The sequence below is a fragment of the Typopeltis vanoorti genome, chromosome 11, assembly GCF_054136105.1.
Source record: "Typopeltis vanoorti isolate ZY-2024b chromosome 11, IOZ_Tvanoo_1.0, whole genome shotgun sequence".
Lineage (NCBI taxonomy): Eukaryota > Metazoa > Arthropoda > Arachnida > Uropygi > Thelyphonidae > Typopeltis > Typopeltis vanoorti.
In genome coordinates, this window is record NC_143559.1 from 85,576,830 (window position 1) to 85,596,980 (window position 20,151).

General features: G+C 36.4%; 1 protein-coding gene across 2 annotated transcripts in view; it reads left to right on the top strand.

The window, feature by feature from the left end:
* Positions 1 to 20,151, top strand: part of LOC150101818 (methyl-CpG-binding domain protein 4-like) — a 352,401-nt gene that overhangs the window by 268,683 nt on the left and 63,567 nt on the right. For both annotated transcript variants that reach the window (XM_090401062.1, XM_090401061.1), the window contains exon 8: positions 1,867 to 2,016. In XM_090401062.1, the coding sequence (XP_090257188.1) occupies positions 1,867 to 2,016 (150 nt within the window). The remainder of the gene's footprint in view (positions 1 to 1,866; positions 2,017 to 20,151) is intronic.

Sequence of the window (20,151 nt, forward strand, 5' to 3'; positions counted from 1 at the left end):
TTTTTTTGCTAGGATAGAAATGACAAGAAGGCTGGGGGGAGTGCTGTTGATGATAACAGGAGGAATGATCTCCTCATAAAGTAGAGGAAAATAGTGGGTAAGACTAAGACAGAGGGAAATAGTGACAAATTGTTTTCAGGCAATGTGGTGTGAGGTTGATGTTGAGAGGAAGAAATATTCAATTGGATGTTGCTGTAAGCCAGGGGAACATGGAGGGTGGTGATGAAGAAATGTATAGGCAACATGGTTTAGTTAACAGGGTAAGGGTGGTTTTAATTATGGCAGTACAGATTGGAATGAAGAAATAGCATTTATGAATAAAGAAAATGAATTTCTCTAGTTCTTGAAAGATAACTATCTCAGGGAGTATGTAAAGAAAGGCACTCTAGGATTGAGAGTTTTAGATCTGATCATGAATTTGCACTTCCCTGCACTTGATGAGAGTGATCAAGAAGTGATCACCAGGGTTGTGGCTAGCCATATGAAGACTTCTGTGAGGAAAGGATATATGTGAAAGTACAAGGCTGGTGATTATGATAAGCCTAGGGGACATCTTCGAGCTATCAGTTGGAATTAGGAGTTGAGCAGTAAGGGAATAAATGCTACGTGAGAACTGACAAAGAAGTACTTAACAGCATTAGTGTGTGAATGTATTCCGAAGGTCTAAAGGCTGAATAAGGTAGGTGTAAAAACCAATCAATGAGGGGATTAAACATGAAATCTGGAAGAAGAGGGCACTTTGGAGGAGCACACAATGAATAATGGTGATAATCACTTGCATGAAGAGTATGAAGAGCAGACTAGGAGAGGGACTTAGTTTGTAAGGACAATAGAAGTGCAGCACAAACAGAAATTAGCAAATCAGGCCAAGAAAAAAACCTCCTGAGGTTGTTGTTTTTTTTTATATGTGGCAACTGAAAAAGAAGAATGATTATGGTAAGATGATGTTAATGGATGGAAGTGGGAGATTGGCAACTGCTGCAGAGGACAGTTGAGGTATTCAGTGAGCGGTTGAACAAGGCATTTCATCCTCAATATGAAATCAGAAGCTCAAATGTGGAAAATGAAATGAGTGAAGACTCGTTTCACTCATTTCATTCACTTAATGGTAAGCAAGCAAGAGGTATGAGGAATTAAGTAAGTCAGTTGTCAATATGGCAATAGAACTTGATTACATAATCACCACCTGTCTTAAGGATGTGTTTTAGGGAGTTAGCATCAGCCTTAGCATCAAGCCTATCTGTTTAACAAGAGTCTTGCAATAGCACAAGTCTGAAAGGAGTGGAAGGAAGGCAAGATTGTTCCACTTCACAAAAGTGGTGATAAAACTTAGGCAACAAATTATAGATCGATCTATATATCTGGAGTTGTAGTTGAGGTATTGGAGAGAGATGGGTTATAAAAGTGGGTTAATAAAAGTGGTATTCTTTGTGCTTGTCAGCATGGGTTTGTTAAAGGAAGGTCGTGTTTTACAAACTTGCTTATGTATGATAATAAGTTGATGAATGTGTTGGACAAGGAAGATGCATTTACAGTGGTACACTTAGATTTTGCAAAGGCTTTTGATAGATTTCCACGAGTTGGTCACTAAACTGAAGCAGATGGGATTAGATGATAGACTATAATCACAACTTAATGAAAATAAAATAAAATGAATTACATAGGATAAAATTTAAATGAGTAATTAAGTTAACATCACTGTTTGCTGTTTCCAAAAGTGCAAACAGTGATGTTAAAATAAGAAAGACATGGAAATTTATTCACATTATATGCAGAGTTTTACATAACAATTTTTTTATATAGAGAATACAGCTGTTTTAAATTATATCCTTTAATACCTGAGTATTTATTTTTATAAAATTATAGGTAAATTAGCCATTCCTGTTGCAATGGAATTTTTGAAAACATATTCTTCACCCGAAAAAGCAAAGCAGGCTGATTGGAAAGCAATTGCAATGTTGTTGCAACCACTAGGACTTCATGAAAAGAGAGCTAAAATTATAATAAAGTTTTCTGGTAAGATATTTTACTATGTACTATACAACCATTGAATTTCATATTCTGGGTCTGTGATATACTAGATTTGTTTTCTAGGAGGTAGGATGAGTAGAAGAGTTACTGATTTGAATAGACAGAAGGAGAATATGAGGACTGATACTAAAGGTTATTGAGGAAAATAAAGAATATGAATGTAGTAAGAGAAGTGGTCAGTGTGCTATGCAGTTATTACAGTGATAAGTTGTGGTGATTAGTGAAAATGACCAATTACATTTTGGGAATGTGAAAGTGATGGATTTCATTTGAATGGATTTGGTATGAGTATCTTTGAAAGATGTTGAGAAAGAAGGGGGGGGGGTAAATAAGAGATCTGAGAAAGTAAAATGAAATGAGAAAGAGAGGGAGAGTTAAAGGTAAATGAAAGATTGAAGAAAAAAGTGGAAATGAGAAAGAGCAAGAAAGATGAAATTGAAAGAGTGTTTGGGAATGGATAGAGAATGAAGAGGAGAGCACTGTGAAGCCATTGGGAAAAAGGAGAGATTAGCAAACAGGTATTCAAGATGGACAGAGTGGGTGGGTGGGGGGGGGTAGAGATATGACGCAAGGAAGGTAAGCACTGAAAACTAAAAATTTGTGCGGTCAACATAAAGATGTAATGCCTTGGGACACATAGAGATCCATTGGGTATGTGAAAAACAGGATTGTTCTGATAAAATGGAATGAGGAAGAACTTGACTTAGATGTTGTGTAGGTTGGACTGATTACAAACTCAAAACTGCCTCACTATGTTTGTTTATGAATCAGCAATAAAGGGAAAGAATGTTTTGCACTGTATGAACTGATTTGCCTGAGATGAGGATGATGTACTTACAGGATACAGGTGGAAAAGGAGATCCGAGAAATTATATCCAGCCAAAGTGGAGATGCAGATGTAAATAATAGCATTGAATTTATGTAATGACTCAAGGTAGACCTAATCTACCTATCAGACATATCTACTTCAACTCACACCATATAATTTTTACTGCTTCTATTTTCACCTGTATCTCCACTTTGACTAGATATAATTTCTCTGCCATCATCAGCAGCATCTTATCCTCATAGAAAATGTCATATCTCCCTCTCTATCCTGTATATATATCATCCTCATCTAACTATGCTTCTTAAGTGGGATCTTGTTATACATCCTCTGACCAAAAAGAAACTGAACTTTTCAAAAATAGAAGAAACTAGTGGTAGATGACACCTGTTGTATCTTTTTATTGTCGAAAGCGGCAAGCTTCATTAGTGTTGTGTCAACTGTTTATGACATTTGTTTCATTAGAAGCTGAGTTATAATGCCAAGAGTGACTGTGTTTTGACGAACGGTCGGAAAATGAGTTTCAAACAGAGAGCTGCGATTGACTTTTGTGTTAAACATGCTAAAAGTATGTTTAACATTTGTTTAACTATTGTATGTTTAACTATTGCTATCACAACAGGTGGTACCTACCACCTGTTGTGATAGCAAATTTTCATCTGTCCTCCAGCAGGTCAAGCCCACATTCCTGTTGGGCTCTGATGTTGTTAGTGGATGAGACCACACCAATGATAATCTTGAATGCTTGTGCTTGTATTTTGTCTAATTTTTTCTTTACCGATGAGGCTGAAGATGACCAGATAGGTGGTGCATATTCCATTATTGGCCTTATTAGTGTTAAGTAGTTTTCAGGATTTTTGGCTTTGCATCCCAATTTGTTCCACAAAGCCTTTTCAGTATATTTAATTTTTTTAGAGCTCTGTTGGAAGTATTAGAGATGTGTTGTGCAAAACGTAATTCCTGATCAAGCGTAATACCAAGGTATTTTGGATTTGTGACTTTTTCAATTAGCTTGTTGTTGATCGTGACTTTGGGATTATAGAAATGTCTATTTTTTCTGTTTGTACTAAAGGTGCTTAGTTTTGTTTTGTCTGGGTTGATTTTGAGTTTAAGTTCATCTTACCATTTTTCTAATCCTCTCGTGGATTTGTTTAGAATCACCTCTGATTCTTTGATTTAACACTAGTGTGCTAAATGGCTATATCATCTGCATAGCAAGTTACTTTTGTGTCTTCTGTAAGGTAGGGATGAATGTTATTGACATATAGAAGGAATAGTAAGGGACTGAGTACTGAGTCCTAGGGAATGCCAGCCCAGGTTATCCGCTCTTTTGATATTGCTGCATTGATTCTGACTTTCTTCCTCTAATGAAATCAGCAATCCAGATTAAAGCGTTTCTTCTGATTTCAATACCATGTACTGTTTTTTGATCCAAACACGATTGAAAGCAAGCAGTCATATCAAGGAATATTGCAGTTGTCTTTTTTGTTGGTTTTTCCTGAAACGAGTCTATTATTGTTTGGCAGAAGTGGAATAATTGATCTGTTGTCGAATTGTGGGTTCTATAGGCAGTTTGGTAGTAGTTGATTTTCTTATTTTTTGTCAGCCAATGCATATGCCTGGAGTGTGTGATTCTTTCAGTAATTTTACAAAGTATGCTAGTTAATGTTATAGATCTATAACTTTGAAATTCTGCAGCATTTCTGTCAGGTTTCAGGATGGGTACAATAACTGATTTTTTCCATTCTTTTGGAAGTTTGCCTGTTTGCCAAGAGGTATTGAGAATGTCCAGAAGTTGTTCTTTGGCATTTTTGCCAAGGTGTTTGACCATATGACCAAAGATAAGATCATTACCAGGAGATTTATTAGGTGCAGTTTTCTCGATTGATGAATTTAGTTCACTTAATGTAAATTCTTCATAGAAGATGTCATTAGTTTGGTATGTTCTTGCTTGTTTTAGTATTTTACTTGTGAGTTTATTGAGGGTCTTTCTCTCTGTTTTACTGAAGTTTGGAGTTGTTTGAATAGATTTTTGCCAGTGTGTTTGCAATTTCTTGATCTGTAATAGCTTGTTTCCCAGCATTTATGATGAAGTTTGTTTTCTGTTGGTTCTCATTTTTGATATTGTTGTCTAGGATTCTAATAATGTTCCAGTGTTGGCTGTCATTTCTTGGATCCAGGTTATTGCAAAGCTCCGCCCATTTATCTTGTTTGCACTTCCAAATTTCCTGCTCTATTTTGTGTATTATGTCCATTAATTTCTTTCTGTATTCATCAGTTTTATTAATTCTGAATTGTTCATTGATAGTGTCTCCTTCTGTAATCATTGAATCAATATTGTGATCTTTCCAGTATGGTATTCAGGTATTTTTCCGCTTGCCTCTTGGTTTTGTTGCTTTCGCAGCTTTACTGATGTGTGAAGTAAGGATTTGCAATTTTCTGTCAAGGTTTCCAGAGACAGGTTCATCTTGACAGAGGCTCTCCAAGGTTTGAGTAAACCTTGTCCAGTCGGCTTTTCTGAAGTTCTGTGTCCTTTTGATTTGCTGTTCTTGATTAATCTTGAAGTTTAGTGTTGTTAATATGGGTCTGTGCTCACTGATGGCATTTCCCAAAATTTTCCGTTGTGCACTTGATGCAGTGCTATAATTAATAGCTGTGATGTCAATAGCAGATTCAGTTCCCGTAGTTTTAGAGAGATAGGTGCTCTGTTCATTGTTAATTGTTGTGAGTTCTAAATCTCTAAAGAGGTCTTCCAACTGTTGACCTTTATGGTCTAAATCGGGAGAGCCTCGCATTGGGCTTTTTGTACTTAGGTCACCAACTATAATGGTTGCATCAGTTGGAGATTCGCTTAGCTTTTCAATGATGTCTGTATCAATATTTGTATTATCAGGGTGGTAGACATTTGTGATTGAAATAGAATGATTTAGTAGATGTATTTCAACAGCTTGAGCTTCCGTCGAACTGTTATTATTTAAATATTGATTTAGGGTGATTTCTTTGAATTTGATTTCGGGGATCTTCAAAAGGATAGCAAGCCCACCACGTGCTCTTTCCTCTCTATCCTTCCTAAGAGCTGTGTATCCTTTGATGCTGAAGTTCAGATTTTTGTTTAGTTTTGTTTCTTGTAGACATGCTATATGGATATTGTTTTTGTAAAGCATGTATTTAAGTTTTCACCCATTTTTCTCTGAGTACTGTTGATATTGAGTTGCAAAATGTTAATATGAGTCCTCGTAGCATAGTTATCATCAGGAGCCTGAACTGCAGCCCCAGACACGTCAGCTGCCCCGGACGCAGTAGCATTGGTTGATATCTTTTTATGACTCTTCATTAGAAAATTGGATCTAGTCACATGACTATATTGCTGACAGGGAAACATTGGTGAGAGTGTGCAGAGAAGAATAACTAAGACTGTCTCAGGACTCTGGAATATTGAGTATGAGGACTGACCAAGAGAATGTGGTCTTCAGAGCTTGGCAAATAGGAGGGAGAGGAGTGATATGATTGAGACATACAAGCTGATGAGAGGAGCCTACCAAGTAGATACAGGGATTATTGCATGGGATAATAGATGATGCAAGAACAAGAGGTCATCCCTGACAACTGTACAAAGGTCATGTGACTAAAGAGCTGAAAAAGACATTTTTTGCTTGGTGGGTTGTGAATGAGTGGATAGTGGGTACTCTAACATTGAATATGTTCAAGGCAAGGTATGATAATTATTGTAATCTGTGAGTGTTCTACCTCTGACAATGAACCTTCGGCCTCCATGGCGGCTTGGAAATAATACTATTATCAAAAGACTCATTGAAGTAAATTAAGACATACAATGGTACTCAGATAATACATGCAGAAAGCTTTCCTAATGAAAAAAACTAATAGATGAAGGAATAATGTATATAATAAAAAGATTTAGTGAAAATGAATCAGAAATTGCTGAAGCTATCTCAAATTTACCTGGCCTGAAGATTTGGGTAAGAATCTTCAGGCCAGGGAAATTTGGGAAAGAAATATTTACAAAATTTTAATTTACAATTAAAATTTTGTAAATAATTCAGCAAATGTTTTGATGATAATGAAGAAACAATTTCAGTAAATTTGGTGAATGAGTGGTAATGAGTATAAAGTTGTGGGAAGGCATTTAAACATACAAACCCTCTTTGAAAGAATGATGAATATAAGCACATAAAAGTAAAAGCAGTCCATTTCTCTCAGAACTGCTTGAAATTGTAGCCATTATACTAGCAAGTACATTGTGATGCAAATGAGGATTTAGTTAAATCCTCATTTAATCATTTAATCTCTCCACCCTGAATGATTTATTTATGATACATCTTAATGACCCCTCTGTAGGACTTTATTCAAGAAAAGACACACTGGAGGATATATGAAGCCATTGTATAAATGAACAGGAAGATAGTGATGTACTGTTTAAACCAGCATTGAAAGGAAAGGATATTTCTATATAATTATGTGTAATGTGCACTAAGAATTAAATATTTTGTTACTTTATTTTGTCATCATAAAATTTAGTTTTTTTAAAACCTCAATTATAACAACATAACTTGGGCAAGTAAATTTATTTTTTGTGGCTAGTAGCTTTAAATTCTATTTCTTGTGCCCTGGTATATGGGGTATGCGAGTCTACAAGATTTAAGATGACCTGTTGTGTACCCAAGGCAGCAGTCCTTGGTCTATTGTTATTATTCTGTCTTGATGTTATCAGGAAGGATTTAACAGGTAACATATAGCTATTTACTGATGATGCAATGATAGACAGGGTAATCAGGAATGTAACTGACATGCACTACTCTTGCAAAATGATTTGAATAGGCTGGAATTGTAGGTATGGGAAAATGTCAGTTCAATGTTAGTAAATGTAAAGTTATGCACGTTGGTGTAATGAGATATCCAAAGGCATATTATATTAGCAGGATTATGCTAGAAGAAATTAACCAGACTAGGAATCCTGAAGTTTTAGTAGATAGGAAGTTGAAGTTCAGAGATCATATAGCAAAAATTGTAAATATAACTCAGAAAAAAATATCCTAACAGCAGGTTTAATCATTTCAATATTTCATTTCTGTCACAGAGACATCTTCAAGAATACAATGTTAAAATTATTATTATTAGACACCTCCAGGGAGTCGGAAGACTCATCGAGGGAGGGCACCTGCTCTACAACTCTGTCTCCACCACTCAATCCACCAACTGACTGCAACTACACCAACTCCATCTACTGCTGACCACCACCACCACCACTAGTATTTCCAAAGACAATCATAAACAACCATACCAATGGCAGGATTAGAACTCGCAGCCTTTTGGCTGGAAGGAGGATGCACTAACCACTCGGCCAGCCAGGCTGGCAAAATTGTAATAACACAACAAAAACACACAAGAAACAATAAGTGACTATAGACTATATAAAGACTAAAGTCTTATGAGAGGTGCCCTCTATGAGTACTGTTGGCTAGTTTAGTTGTTGGTGGGTGCAGAGAAGAATTAAAGTTTCCCAGATCTTGGAAAGTTTAATATAACCATATTTGTTAACATTAGATTGTTTTTTTAATTTGCTACTGATTCTAAAAATAGCCTTTTTCAAGTTTGTATTTACTGTGATGGAGCATGATAGTTTTCTTCCATCTGATTCTGTGCAAAAGTATCCAAGGCATGGTCTGCTAGACCTAACTGACCATAGTTGTGGTGGCAGATGTATTTTTCATGTTCATCTAGGCAAATGTTAGCATATCTTCCACTCTGATGATAATATGATCAATTGCAACAACAAAGAACTTTGTAAACACCTGAAACATACAAGAGAGGAAGTGGATCCTTAGAAGAGTGGAGAAGGGAAGCCAGCCTTTTGTGTGTGTTATTACAATTTTAACATCGTATTCCTGAAGTTGTCTCTGTGACAGAGACGAAATATAGATTAAACCTGCTGTTTAATTATTTCTCTTTTTGTGGTACTTATTCTGTTAAATTGTATTATGAGTGCACTTAAGCCTAAATATTTGTTTACAACTCAGAGAATAATTGTAGTGTTGAAACAAGCATTAACATCTAAGAATAATGAAGTAATTTTGCTTTTTCCTCTTCATAAGGCTTCGATATCTCATCTGGACTGTTGTGCAGATACAATGGAGAATGTGCACAAAGTATTAAATATGATATTGGGACTGTGGAATGCAGATTATGAGGACAGATTGAGAAATTAGGGACTGTAGATATCAACCAACAGGAAAAAAGAGGAGTGATATGATAGAAACCTACACGCTTTTGAATAGATGGAATTTTTCATTCTATGGAAGGTAGGGAGAGAATGAAAGGCATCTATAGAAGTTGTGAATGAATGCAGTCAAGAAAGGGGTAAGAGCTAGATTTTTCTCTCATAGAGCAGTGCATGACTTGCCTTTGAAGGTTGTGAGTGCAGATAGTATGAATGAATTAAAGAGAAAGTACGATGTGTGTAGTGTAAGTAGTATGTGACCTCCCTTGATGAGTCCCTGACTCCATGAGGTCTCTTGTAATAATAATAATAATAATAATAAAGACAGGTTCTAGCTTTAGTTTTCTCTAATAGTGAATAATGTCAGATCTGACAAATGTATGTGTAATGACCATTTTATTGAAGGAACATGTAAAGTGAAGATACATAGTTCAGGTGAACAGTATAACTAGTCTGGATTTGATACATGGAAGTGGTACATATCATTTATGTTTATATTAAATGATCGATGTTTTTGTAGTGAAAAAAAAATCTGTACTGAATACAAATTTAGCATATCTTCGACTCTGACGATAATATGATCAGTCACAACAACAAGGAATCTTGAAACACCTGGAACATATAGGAGAGGAAGTGGATCCTTAGAAGAGTGGAGAAGGGAAGCCAGCCTTTTGTGTGCGTGTGTGTGTGTGTGTGTGTGTGTGTGTGTGTGTGTGTGTGTTATTACAATTTTAACATTGTATTCCTGAAGTTGCTTAGTGCCTTTTGTTGTACTTTTTTAATGTATTTTTTATATATAATCTAATTAGGTATAGTTTCTGGGAAAATTCCCATGCTACTCCTCTTAAACATTATTATTATAAATATGGCTATTATAGCCTGTTTTTGTTTAGGAGTGTCCCTTATTTTAAATACATTGACTATTATTACTCAAAAAAGGGGTATATATACAGGGTGTTCGGGATAAATTTGACAGTTTCGTAAGGAAAAAGAAAATCTTCTTTGTATCTATTAAATTTAATGAATTGACAAAAAAACATTACAGGCAGAGTTAATTACAATACTATCAACAAGATTTACTCAAGATAACCACCATTAGCATCGATCACAGCTTCAATTCTGCTTCGGAACCTCGAACAAGCTGATGCTACAATCTCCCTGGGAAGGGCTGCAAAAACTGTTTTAATTTTATCCATTAACTGGGCTTTTGTATTACTGGAAGTGCGATTGGTGTCTTTTTCAACTGCGCCCCATACAAAATAATCCACGGGGTTAAGGTCTGGGGAGTTTGGAGGCCAAACATTTGGACTGGTGAAGTCGTAGAAATTTTCAGACAACCATTTTTGACTTTTCCCAGAGGTGTGGCAAGGGGCTGAATCCTGCTGCCATACATACGGCCTACCATTGGCTACCCTTGTTATCCAGGGCTTGACTACAGTTAGCAACTCCACGAACAAAGCCCGAATTCCAATGCCAGGGTTCTTCAACACCTGTTCCTGCAGATTTGCGAGGAATTCTGCTGTACGAATGCAATCAGATCGTCTGCTAGGGATCTTTCTTCTTGCTACATCCTCGTAGTCACCATTGCAAGTCTCTAGTTCATGCCTGATTGTTTTTACTGTATTCAGGGAGCATTGGGCAGCAGTCGTAATATCCTTATTTTGATGGCGGGCACGAATCATCATGATACAAGTTATTCTCTTCCATGATTCAGGTGGGTTCCAGCTATCCATCCTTTCGGACATCTTGTATATGAATGAAGAAGGGTCCAAACTTTTAAATGAAGAGAAGTGTGTGTTAATACATGTAACTTACGGAAAAATATAATTAATTATAAATATGTCAAATTTATCCCGAACACCCTGTATATATATGTATATTTTAGGGCATTATGGGTGAGTATAGAAGGAAATTATAGTAGAATAAAAGAGCTGGAAAAATTTTGTACATACCTTGTTTGAATACTAGGATGTCTTCCAATTTCATGATCCTGCTGAAGGTTGTTTATAATGAAGGGGGGGGGGGGGGGGGGGGGAAGGGAGCGTGTGTGTGGGAAGGTGTTTTGACACGGAAAAATAAATTTGGAAACCCGGGTTTTGTGTTAATAATATATACAGGGTCGGCAGAAGAGGACATGCAGTGCATGCGGGCGGCGCTACAAAGGGGGGGGCACCGCCACCGGGGCACCATTCATAAGTTCATTTTTAAGAAACAAAATTTTTATCATGAAAACAAAAAATTCTTAGAATGATCAATATTAAAATAAATAAGGCCGAATACGAAGAATAAAAATTTTTAAAATTGTATATTGCTGCCTCTTTGATCAACCGGCTGTTTACAATTTTGCAGCGAGAGCAGGCTAAATGCTTGCCTGCAGAGTTGTGTCTACTGCAGTCTATCTAAAGTGAAACGGTGAACGTTTTTTATGTGCAGAAACAAATTTCGTACAAAACATTTGTTGCTAGTTAACCAATTATATGGTACGCATCTCAATTGGCTACTGACAGCAGCGCAGTGCAGACTATTATTATTTCGTCTCTGTGTCGTGTTGCGTAATAATTTCTTGTAGGTATAAACTAGAAATGGAATCAAAAATTAAAAAAAGTTATCCGGTGGACAAAATCGTAAGCGTCATGCTGCAAAAGAAGCAGATGTTAAGAAGCAAACTGGGGCTCTTAATAAATTTGTTAATATATTAAAATATTCTGATGCAGATTGTAACCAACTCGATACATCAGAAATCAGAAATAGTGTTTTGCAATAGTGCAAAACACTATTGCAACTATTGAACAAGATAACAAGATGCATGATTTAAGTGAAAAACAGTTAGGAGAAGATTTAGTTGTAGTTAACCACGAAACTAACACATTGTTAGTCTCTGTAAATTTAGAAGATCCAGGTGAATGGGGAAATATTGATGAAAAATTATGAGTTGTTTTAACTGAAATGCAGCCTGTTCAAAAGAAATATATAATATAGCCTAGAGATACCTATGGTCATAAATTTGGCGACACGTATTATAATAGAAAAATGGAAAACGGTGAGCTTGTGCCAAGAACATGGCTAATTTATTCCGAAACTTTAAATTCTGTTTTTTGCTTTTGTTGCAAACCTTTCACACCTACCGAATCAAATAGTCTTGTAGAATGTGATAACGATTGGAGAAATGTAAGTACAACTTTGCATAGACATGAGACTAGTTTCGCTCACATGAAAAATTTCTTAAAATGGAAGGAAGTTGATAAAAATTTAAAAAACAAAACTATTATTGATTGCCAGACTCAATGGAAAAGAAACATTGGATGAGTGTTTTAGAACGCTTGATTGAAATTATAAAATTCCTTGGTAGCCAAAATTTAGCTTTTCGTGGATCAGCTGATAAATTATATGAAAGGAATAACGGCAATTTTTTAAAATTAGTTGAACTGTTTGAGAAGTTTGATCCTGTTATGGAAAATCATGTTGAAAGGACCCTACAACGAAACAGTTAGAGTACACTATTTGAGTAGACAGTCAAAATGAAATATTGGAAACTTTAAGTAACGCAATCAGGGATACAATTTTATTATCAATTCGAAAATCTAAATATTATTCCATAATTTTAGACTGCACACCTGATGCAAGTAAAACAGAACAAATGACATTATTATTTGCTTTGTTTCCTGTGACAATGGAATTGTCAAGATCAGGAAAAACTTTTTAGGTTTTGCAGATATATCAGATTCCACAAAACGTGGTTTATGTGCAACAATAATGGAACAACTGGAAAAATGGAACATTCCCATTGAAGACATGCGAGATGGAGCAAATATGAAAAGGAAAAAATATGGGCCCAAAATTTGCTTTTGAACAAAAATCCTTGAGCTTTTTACGTGACATGTGCTGCTCATACTCTAAATTTAATCATTAACGATGCAGCCAAAGTGAATGCAGATACAATTAGATTCTTTGCAATTATTAGAAATATACAATTTCTTTTCATTCTCTTACAAACGTTGGGCAATCCTTTTAAAGGATTGCTCAACATTTGTAAGAGAATGAAATGTCATTCATGCTGAGTTCGTAAAAAAATTAACATTGAAACAGCCATCAGAAACGCGATGAGAAAGTAAAATTAATGCAATCCGCCCTCTACGATATCAGTCAGGAGAAATTTCCGATGCACTTTTTGAAATTTTAAATAATGAAAATTTTAATAAAGAAACTCAGCAGGAAGCACAAACATTATGTGCTAAAATAAAGAACTACAAATTTATTTTCTCTCTTATAACTGGGCATGATTTACTTAACAGAATAAACCCTGTGAGTAAAATGCTTCAAGACAAAAATATGAACATTACACTTGCTTTAGAATCTATCGAAAACTTAAAAATATTCTTACAGGAGTATTGATCAAATACAAATTTTAAAGAAGTTCTAAAACAGCAAAAGAACTGAGTGAAGAGATGGATGGAGAACATGAATTTAAAACTGGTATGGAAGTCCGATGACAAAAGAAGACACGACAATTTGACTACAAGCATCATGATGAAACGCCACAATCACCAGAAGATACATTTAGAGTGAATGTGTTTTATACACTTCTAGACATTGCAATGTGTTCGTTAATAGAATGTTTTGAACAACTAAAAACATATTATGATAATTTCAATTTCTTGTATACATTACTACAAATTAATAACAAAGATTTACAAAAAAATTGTGATGATTTAGAGAATCTCTTGAAGGACGGCGACAATAAAGACATAAATGCAATAGAACTATATGACGAGTTATGTGCTTTCCGAGATATTTTTCGGAAGGATAATTTAAATATTCAAAACCCTTTCGATATTCTTAATTTTATTGTGTCCAATAATTTATCTTTCCCTAACTTTTCAATTGCTTTAAGAATACTATTAACCTTACATGTTACTGTAGCAAGCGGTGAACGTTCCTTTTCCAAGTTGAAATTGATTAAAACCTATTTAAGAACAAGTATGTCACAAAAAAGGCTTGTTAGTTTGGCATTAATAGCTATTGAAAATGATATATGTGCGGAATTAGACGTTAAGACCATTATTTCTAATTTTGTGAATATGAAATCAAGAACCCTAAAATTTTAATAAACAAAATTTCAAGTATATTTATGTAATTTAATTTATTTTCTGTTATTCTGTAAAGATTGTATTTTTTGAATACTTATATTAAATGTTCTGATTATTTCTGAATTCTTTTCTTATTTTCTCATCTATCTTGAGTTTCTTTTATTTTCCTAAAAGATAGTTCCACTTATAAAAATTATTAAAACATTTTTACAAGTTACTAAGAATTTAGTAACTTGTAAAATGCAAGAATTTTTTAAACCTTGGTTCAAATAAATTTTAACTTTAATTAAAATTCATTCTAATTTTGTTAGCGATTCAGGTCAGTGAGAAGGCTATAATCCCTGTATCATTATATTCAACGATTAAAGTGAAGTAGCTTTATCAAAATTTGCTTTACCTTTTGAGAATTTTTTGAATATTCAGGTTTTTACCGATTATCCTGCCTAGTCAATAACCCCGGTTCATTACATTTAGCGAACCAACGTGTGGCTGTTTTCTTTAAAAATTTATTTAAGAAATATCAAATAATTTAAATTTTTATTATTGTAAAAGAACCAGACACGCCCGGATCATTACAGGGGCACTTATATAGACATTGCATGTGGATGACAAAGACCCTAGCGCCGGCTCTGAATATATATATATATTATTATTATTATTATTATTATTATTATTATTATTATTACCACGGGCTACTCCAGGAGTCCTTAAACTCATCGAGGGAGGCCCTAAACATCATGTTCACACAGCTGTTCAACATTCTCACAGTATCTATCATACCTTGCCTTGAACTCGCTCACCGTCATAGCACCCACAACAGACTCTGGCAGCATATTCCACTCATTTACCACTCTGAAAGTAAAGAACCCAGCTCTAACACCCCTGCTAACCACGCTCTTGCCCAGCTTCCATGGGTGTCCCCTAGTTCTCCCACCACCAGTCCTGATCTCAAAAATATCATCTGAATTAATCCTATAGAATCCTTTTAGCAATTTGAATGTCTCAATCATATCTCCCCTTTTCTGCCTATCAACTAGTTTCTGCAACCCACAAATCTTCAACCTGTTCTCATATGGTTCATTCCATAGACCTGCTATCATCTTAGTCACTCGCCTCTGGATCCTCTCAACCTCCTCCCCATCAAGAAGGAACCGAGGTGACCAAATCTGGGCACAGTAGTCGAGATGAAGTCTTATCAGGACTCGGTACAGAGGTACAATAACTTGTTTTTCTCTCCTCGTCAAGGTATTTTTCAACAACCAAGTGAGTTGATGAGCTGATTTAGCTACTTTCGCAATGTGCCCCCTAAACTTCATCTCCCTATCCACCAACACTCCCAAGTCCCTGGCCTCATCAATCTCTTGGAGTACAGTTCCACCAATGTGGTATACTGCTGCTAATCTTTTCACCCCAAAATGCATAACCTTACATTTTGTCACATTAAATTGACATCCATTCTCCTTAGCCCAGAACTCCAATCTATCTAAGTCATCCTGCAAGACTTTGACATCTTCTGCATTCACTATCGCCCTACCCAACTTTGCATCATCAGCGAACAAACGAACTGTTCCACTTAGATCCTTCCCTATATCGTTAATGAACAGATTAAACAGCAGTAGTCCAAGAACAGAACCCTGTGGCACACCACTAGTCACAGGCCGTTTTTTGGACTCTACTGCTGAATAAACTACTCTTTGATATCTCTCCATCAACCACCCAGCTATCCATCTCACCAACCCTATATCCATTCCCATATGTTGTAGTTTACGGATTAGAATTCCATGTGGTATCTTGTCAAACGCCTTTGCCAGGTCCAGCAGTATCACTGTAAACCCATTTCCCTTATCCAGTTCAGCCGTCACCTTGTTATAAAACTTGAGCAAGTTACCGAGGCATGATCTACCCTTCACAAAGCCATGCTGTCCCCCATACAGTATCTCATTATCATCATTCCATTCCTGTATTTTTCTCTTGACTACTTTCTCCAAGACCTTGACAACGACTCCTGATATGCTGATCGGTCGGTAATTTGCAACCATAGTCTTGGATCCTCCTTTATGCAGTGAAACTATTTTCCCCTCTTTCCACGCCTTCGGGACTAAGCCAGACCTGAGACTCAGATTAAACAACATGGTCAAGGGCACTGATAATTCATTAGCCGCTTCATGCAAGACCCGTGCCGGTATACCATCCAATCCCACAGATGTATTCACATTAAGGTTCTGTAATAGACTATTCACCTCCTCTTCATTCATCACAATTCCCATATAAACTAATGGTTCCTTCATTTTTTCAACGTCACCACCTGGATGATATACTTTTGCAAAGTGCGCGCTCAGTAACTCCACTATATCGACTGGTTCAGTGAACTCTTTACCATCGTCATTCCTTAAAATCATTTTGCCATGTACAGTTTTTTTCTTGCTTGCAGCATATTGAAAGAACTGTTTGGGATTCTCTTTTGCTTGCATAGCTAGTTTCCTTTCATAATCGGCTTTTGCTGTTTTTACCACACTCGTTACCCTTCTGGCCTGTACTTTATACCGTTCGTGTGCCTGGAGGTCACCCCTTTCTTTAAATTCCCTCCATAGTTGTTTCTTTTTTTGCAGCTCAAGCTTAATGGTGTTATTCATCCATTTAACCCCTCCTTGTTTCACTATTCGGACCTTAGGTATACAATCAGCCATAACCTCCTGTAAATGCTCTTTGATCACTTCCCATGCTCTATCGACGTCTAGCCCTTGCAGTTGTACATGCCATGGCACTGATCCAAGCAATCTCCTAAGCTTGTCATACTTGCCAGCACGGTAATTCCACATATACCCTGTCTTAATCACAAATTTCACACCTTTAGCCACCTCCCAGGTCAAGACCTTATGATCACTCTCACCAATAGGTGGCAACATGGTCATATTCATTACAGTCAAATTCTCAGATACTATTACCAGGTCAAGCACTCTCACACCCCTAGTATTTTCAATTACATGCTGTTTCAGATAGTTATCCCTTAATAATTGAATAAAATCCATTTCCTTCCTCACATGTGTCCTCTCCTCCTTCCAATCAATGTTACCATAGTTGAAATCCCCCATAATAATTACCCTCCTTCCACTCATTTCATCAATTTGTTTATGCATACCATCTCCACCATCTATTCCATCACCTGGTCTATAGCAGCACCCAACTGTATATTTTATTCTGCCAGTATCAATCTCACACCAAATAGCCTCAAATGAGCTCCTTTCACTATCCTGCAATTCTTCAATTCTCCTTGGCTGCAGTTCATCAGCTATCATCAATAACACCCCTCCCCCAATTTTATTCTCTCTGTCCCTCCTAAACATACTATAACCTACACATTCTATCCCACTAACTATATCATCTTCCGTCAGCCATGTTTCACTAATGCCAATAACCTGTGGCCAGGAAGAGCCAATCAAGGTCAAAAATTCTTCCTTCTTGTTCCTAATACTCTTGGCATTAGTATACATGAATTGCAGTGTTCCCTTTGTCCCACCCCTATCTTGATGCGTTATTCTAAATATCCCATTCCCATTTTTTGTCCTTATTGCTGGCTCAGGTACATTATATACATTTTTACACTCAACTGTCTCACTGATGTCTGGATATCCACTTCCCCCCCTCCTTGGTAGTTCTAGTTTCCCTGGTTCTGCACATCCATTTTCACTTCATTCAGCAACACTTTTTCCAGTCTCCGCACACCAAGTCCATTCAAATGCAGGCCATCCATCTTGTATAAGTCCTTTCGCCCATCAAACTCATTCCACACGTCCACAAATTCCACACCACACCGTCCGCATAACCTGCGCATAATATCATTTGCGATTATGGCCCTCCTTCTAAACTCCTCTCTGTCATACCGCCGTAACAGACTCACCATTCTAACTCTGTCACTCTTTTCTTTCGCTACCTTTAACAATACTTTCAAGTCCTCTCTCATAAAAAATTTATCACCTTTCAATTCATTCGTACCAGCCACAATTGTTATTTCTTTCACCCTCTGTTTTTGCACTCTAATGCTCTCACTTACATCCTTAAATTTCACACCCGGTAAGTACGATTTAGTTACACTCCCATCTGTTACGCCTCTTAATAACGAGTCACCATACAACACTCTCTCCTTCATTTCGGAAATTCGCCCACGCTGTTTATTTACGTTAGCCGAATCACTCTGGAAAGAGTTTTGCAAGTGCTCTAATTGCCGCTGCGCATCTTGTATCACTGCGTGCAGCCTAGCGATCTCACTTCCTACAAATAATTCCTCATTTTTTTTATCATTCAAACCATTTTCTCTTTCTGTATAATTGCTCTCACTCTTTCTTAGATCACCGCTCACATTGCCATCTTGTACACCGCAATTCCCTATCGAGCCACTAATTTCACTCGCATTCTGGCTTTCTTCAACCATAACTGTCTCACAACCTGACACATACTTCGACTCCTCACTTTGTAGTATATATATATATATAAAAATAGTATATATATATATAAATATATATGACAGAATGATCATTGACTCGGTTAACATACATAGTTTTATGAAAAAAATTGAATGACTAGAACCGAGATTTAATTAAAAAGGTTTTAATATAAACACACTACTAGTTTCGGCCTGTAACAGCCTTCTTCAGGTGACATTATAAAAGAAAAAACACTAAACATTGAGGGTTAAAAGACTATGAACATCATAGACAGTCTTTATACATAATTAGCATTAAAACGTTGTAGTTGTATTTGAAGCTGTTCTTTCATTTGTTGCATTGTTGGGAGAGTGCGTGCCTGCTGCATCACGTGAACGCCAGTACATGATTACAGCTGAATGACTATCAGGGAGGTTGGGGAAAACTGGGGAAACTGGGGCAGGGGAGTACGTTAATGGGGTTTGGACCGTTTCGGTCAACTGACCATCATCGGAACATTTTTGGAATGAGTGTAGGGCTATGTCAAGACTGGAAGTTGAATCTGCCAAATAAGGGCATTTGTTGTCGCTAAATGGCTGGAGGCGTGGCTGAATTTGTAAATTCTGGATCATCCAACGTTCGGAAATTAGGTAGGGGCGGTGGATGTTGATTGAATTTTCATCGCATTTTATGGCAATAGTTATGGATATTCTAAGCATTGTTTCATTGTCTTGTTTGTCTATGATTATGGCCTTGTCTATTTGGGGGATATGTTTCAGTTCAAGGGCGTGAGCTGCAATTTCTGTGTTCCCTGTCCTCTGTGTTTTATTTTTCTTTTTGAAGTTGCAATGTATTTTTGTGTTCAGATAATCCGGAATGGGAATATTGCAATACCTGAAGTGCTCTTGTAGTCTAGTCCATAAAGACCTAATTGTAGAGCCATTGTAGGTGACGTCACAGTCTTTTTGACAAGGAAATTTGTAGACTACGTTGTGGTGTTCGAATATTTCTTTGTGTGTGAGAGATTTAGTGGGTTTTAGGAGAGTTGCTAATTTTTGGTTCGTGGTGAATACTAGCTTATAGTCCGTGTGTTTGAAAATTTATTTGTAGGCGTCGTATTTTTTTTTTGATGTATGGCAATTTGATAACCATACGTGTAGGAGAGTCTGTTTTGGTTGTATTATTGTTATGACGGGATTTTTGCCGTACTGTTCGCATAACTTATTAGATGTGTCGGATAGTTGCGAATTTTTAAAACTTATGTTAAATACTTTAATTCCATGTTAAGATAATTACTGTTGGTTGAGAATTTGTAAGCATTGATAAATTGTGATAGGATGACTAATTTTTTAATGGAATATGGGTGGTATGAATTGAAATGGAGGTAGTTTCCGATATGGTAAATCCTCACACATTTCCACTTTACAAACATCCCCCAACAATTATAGCAACAGACTACAATTCACCACGGAAACTGAACAGAACAAATCCATCAATTTCTTAAACCTGACATTAATCAGAAGCAATAACAAAATAGCTACAAAGCTTTTC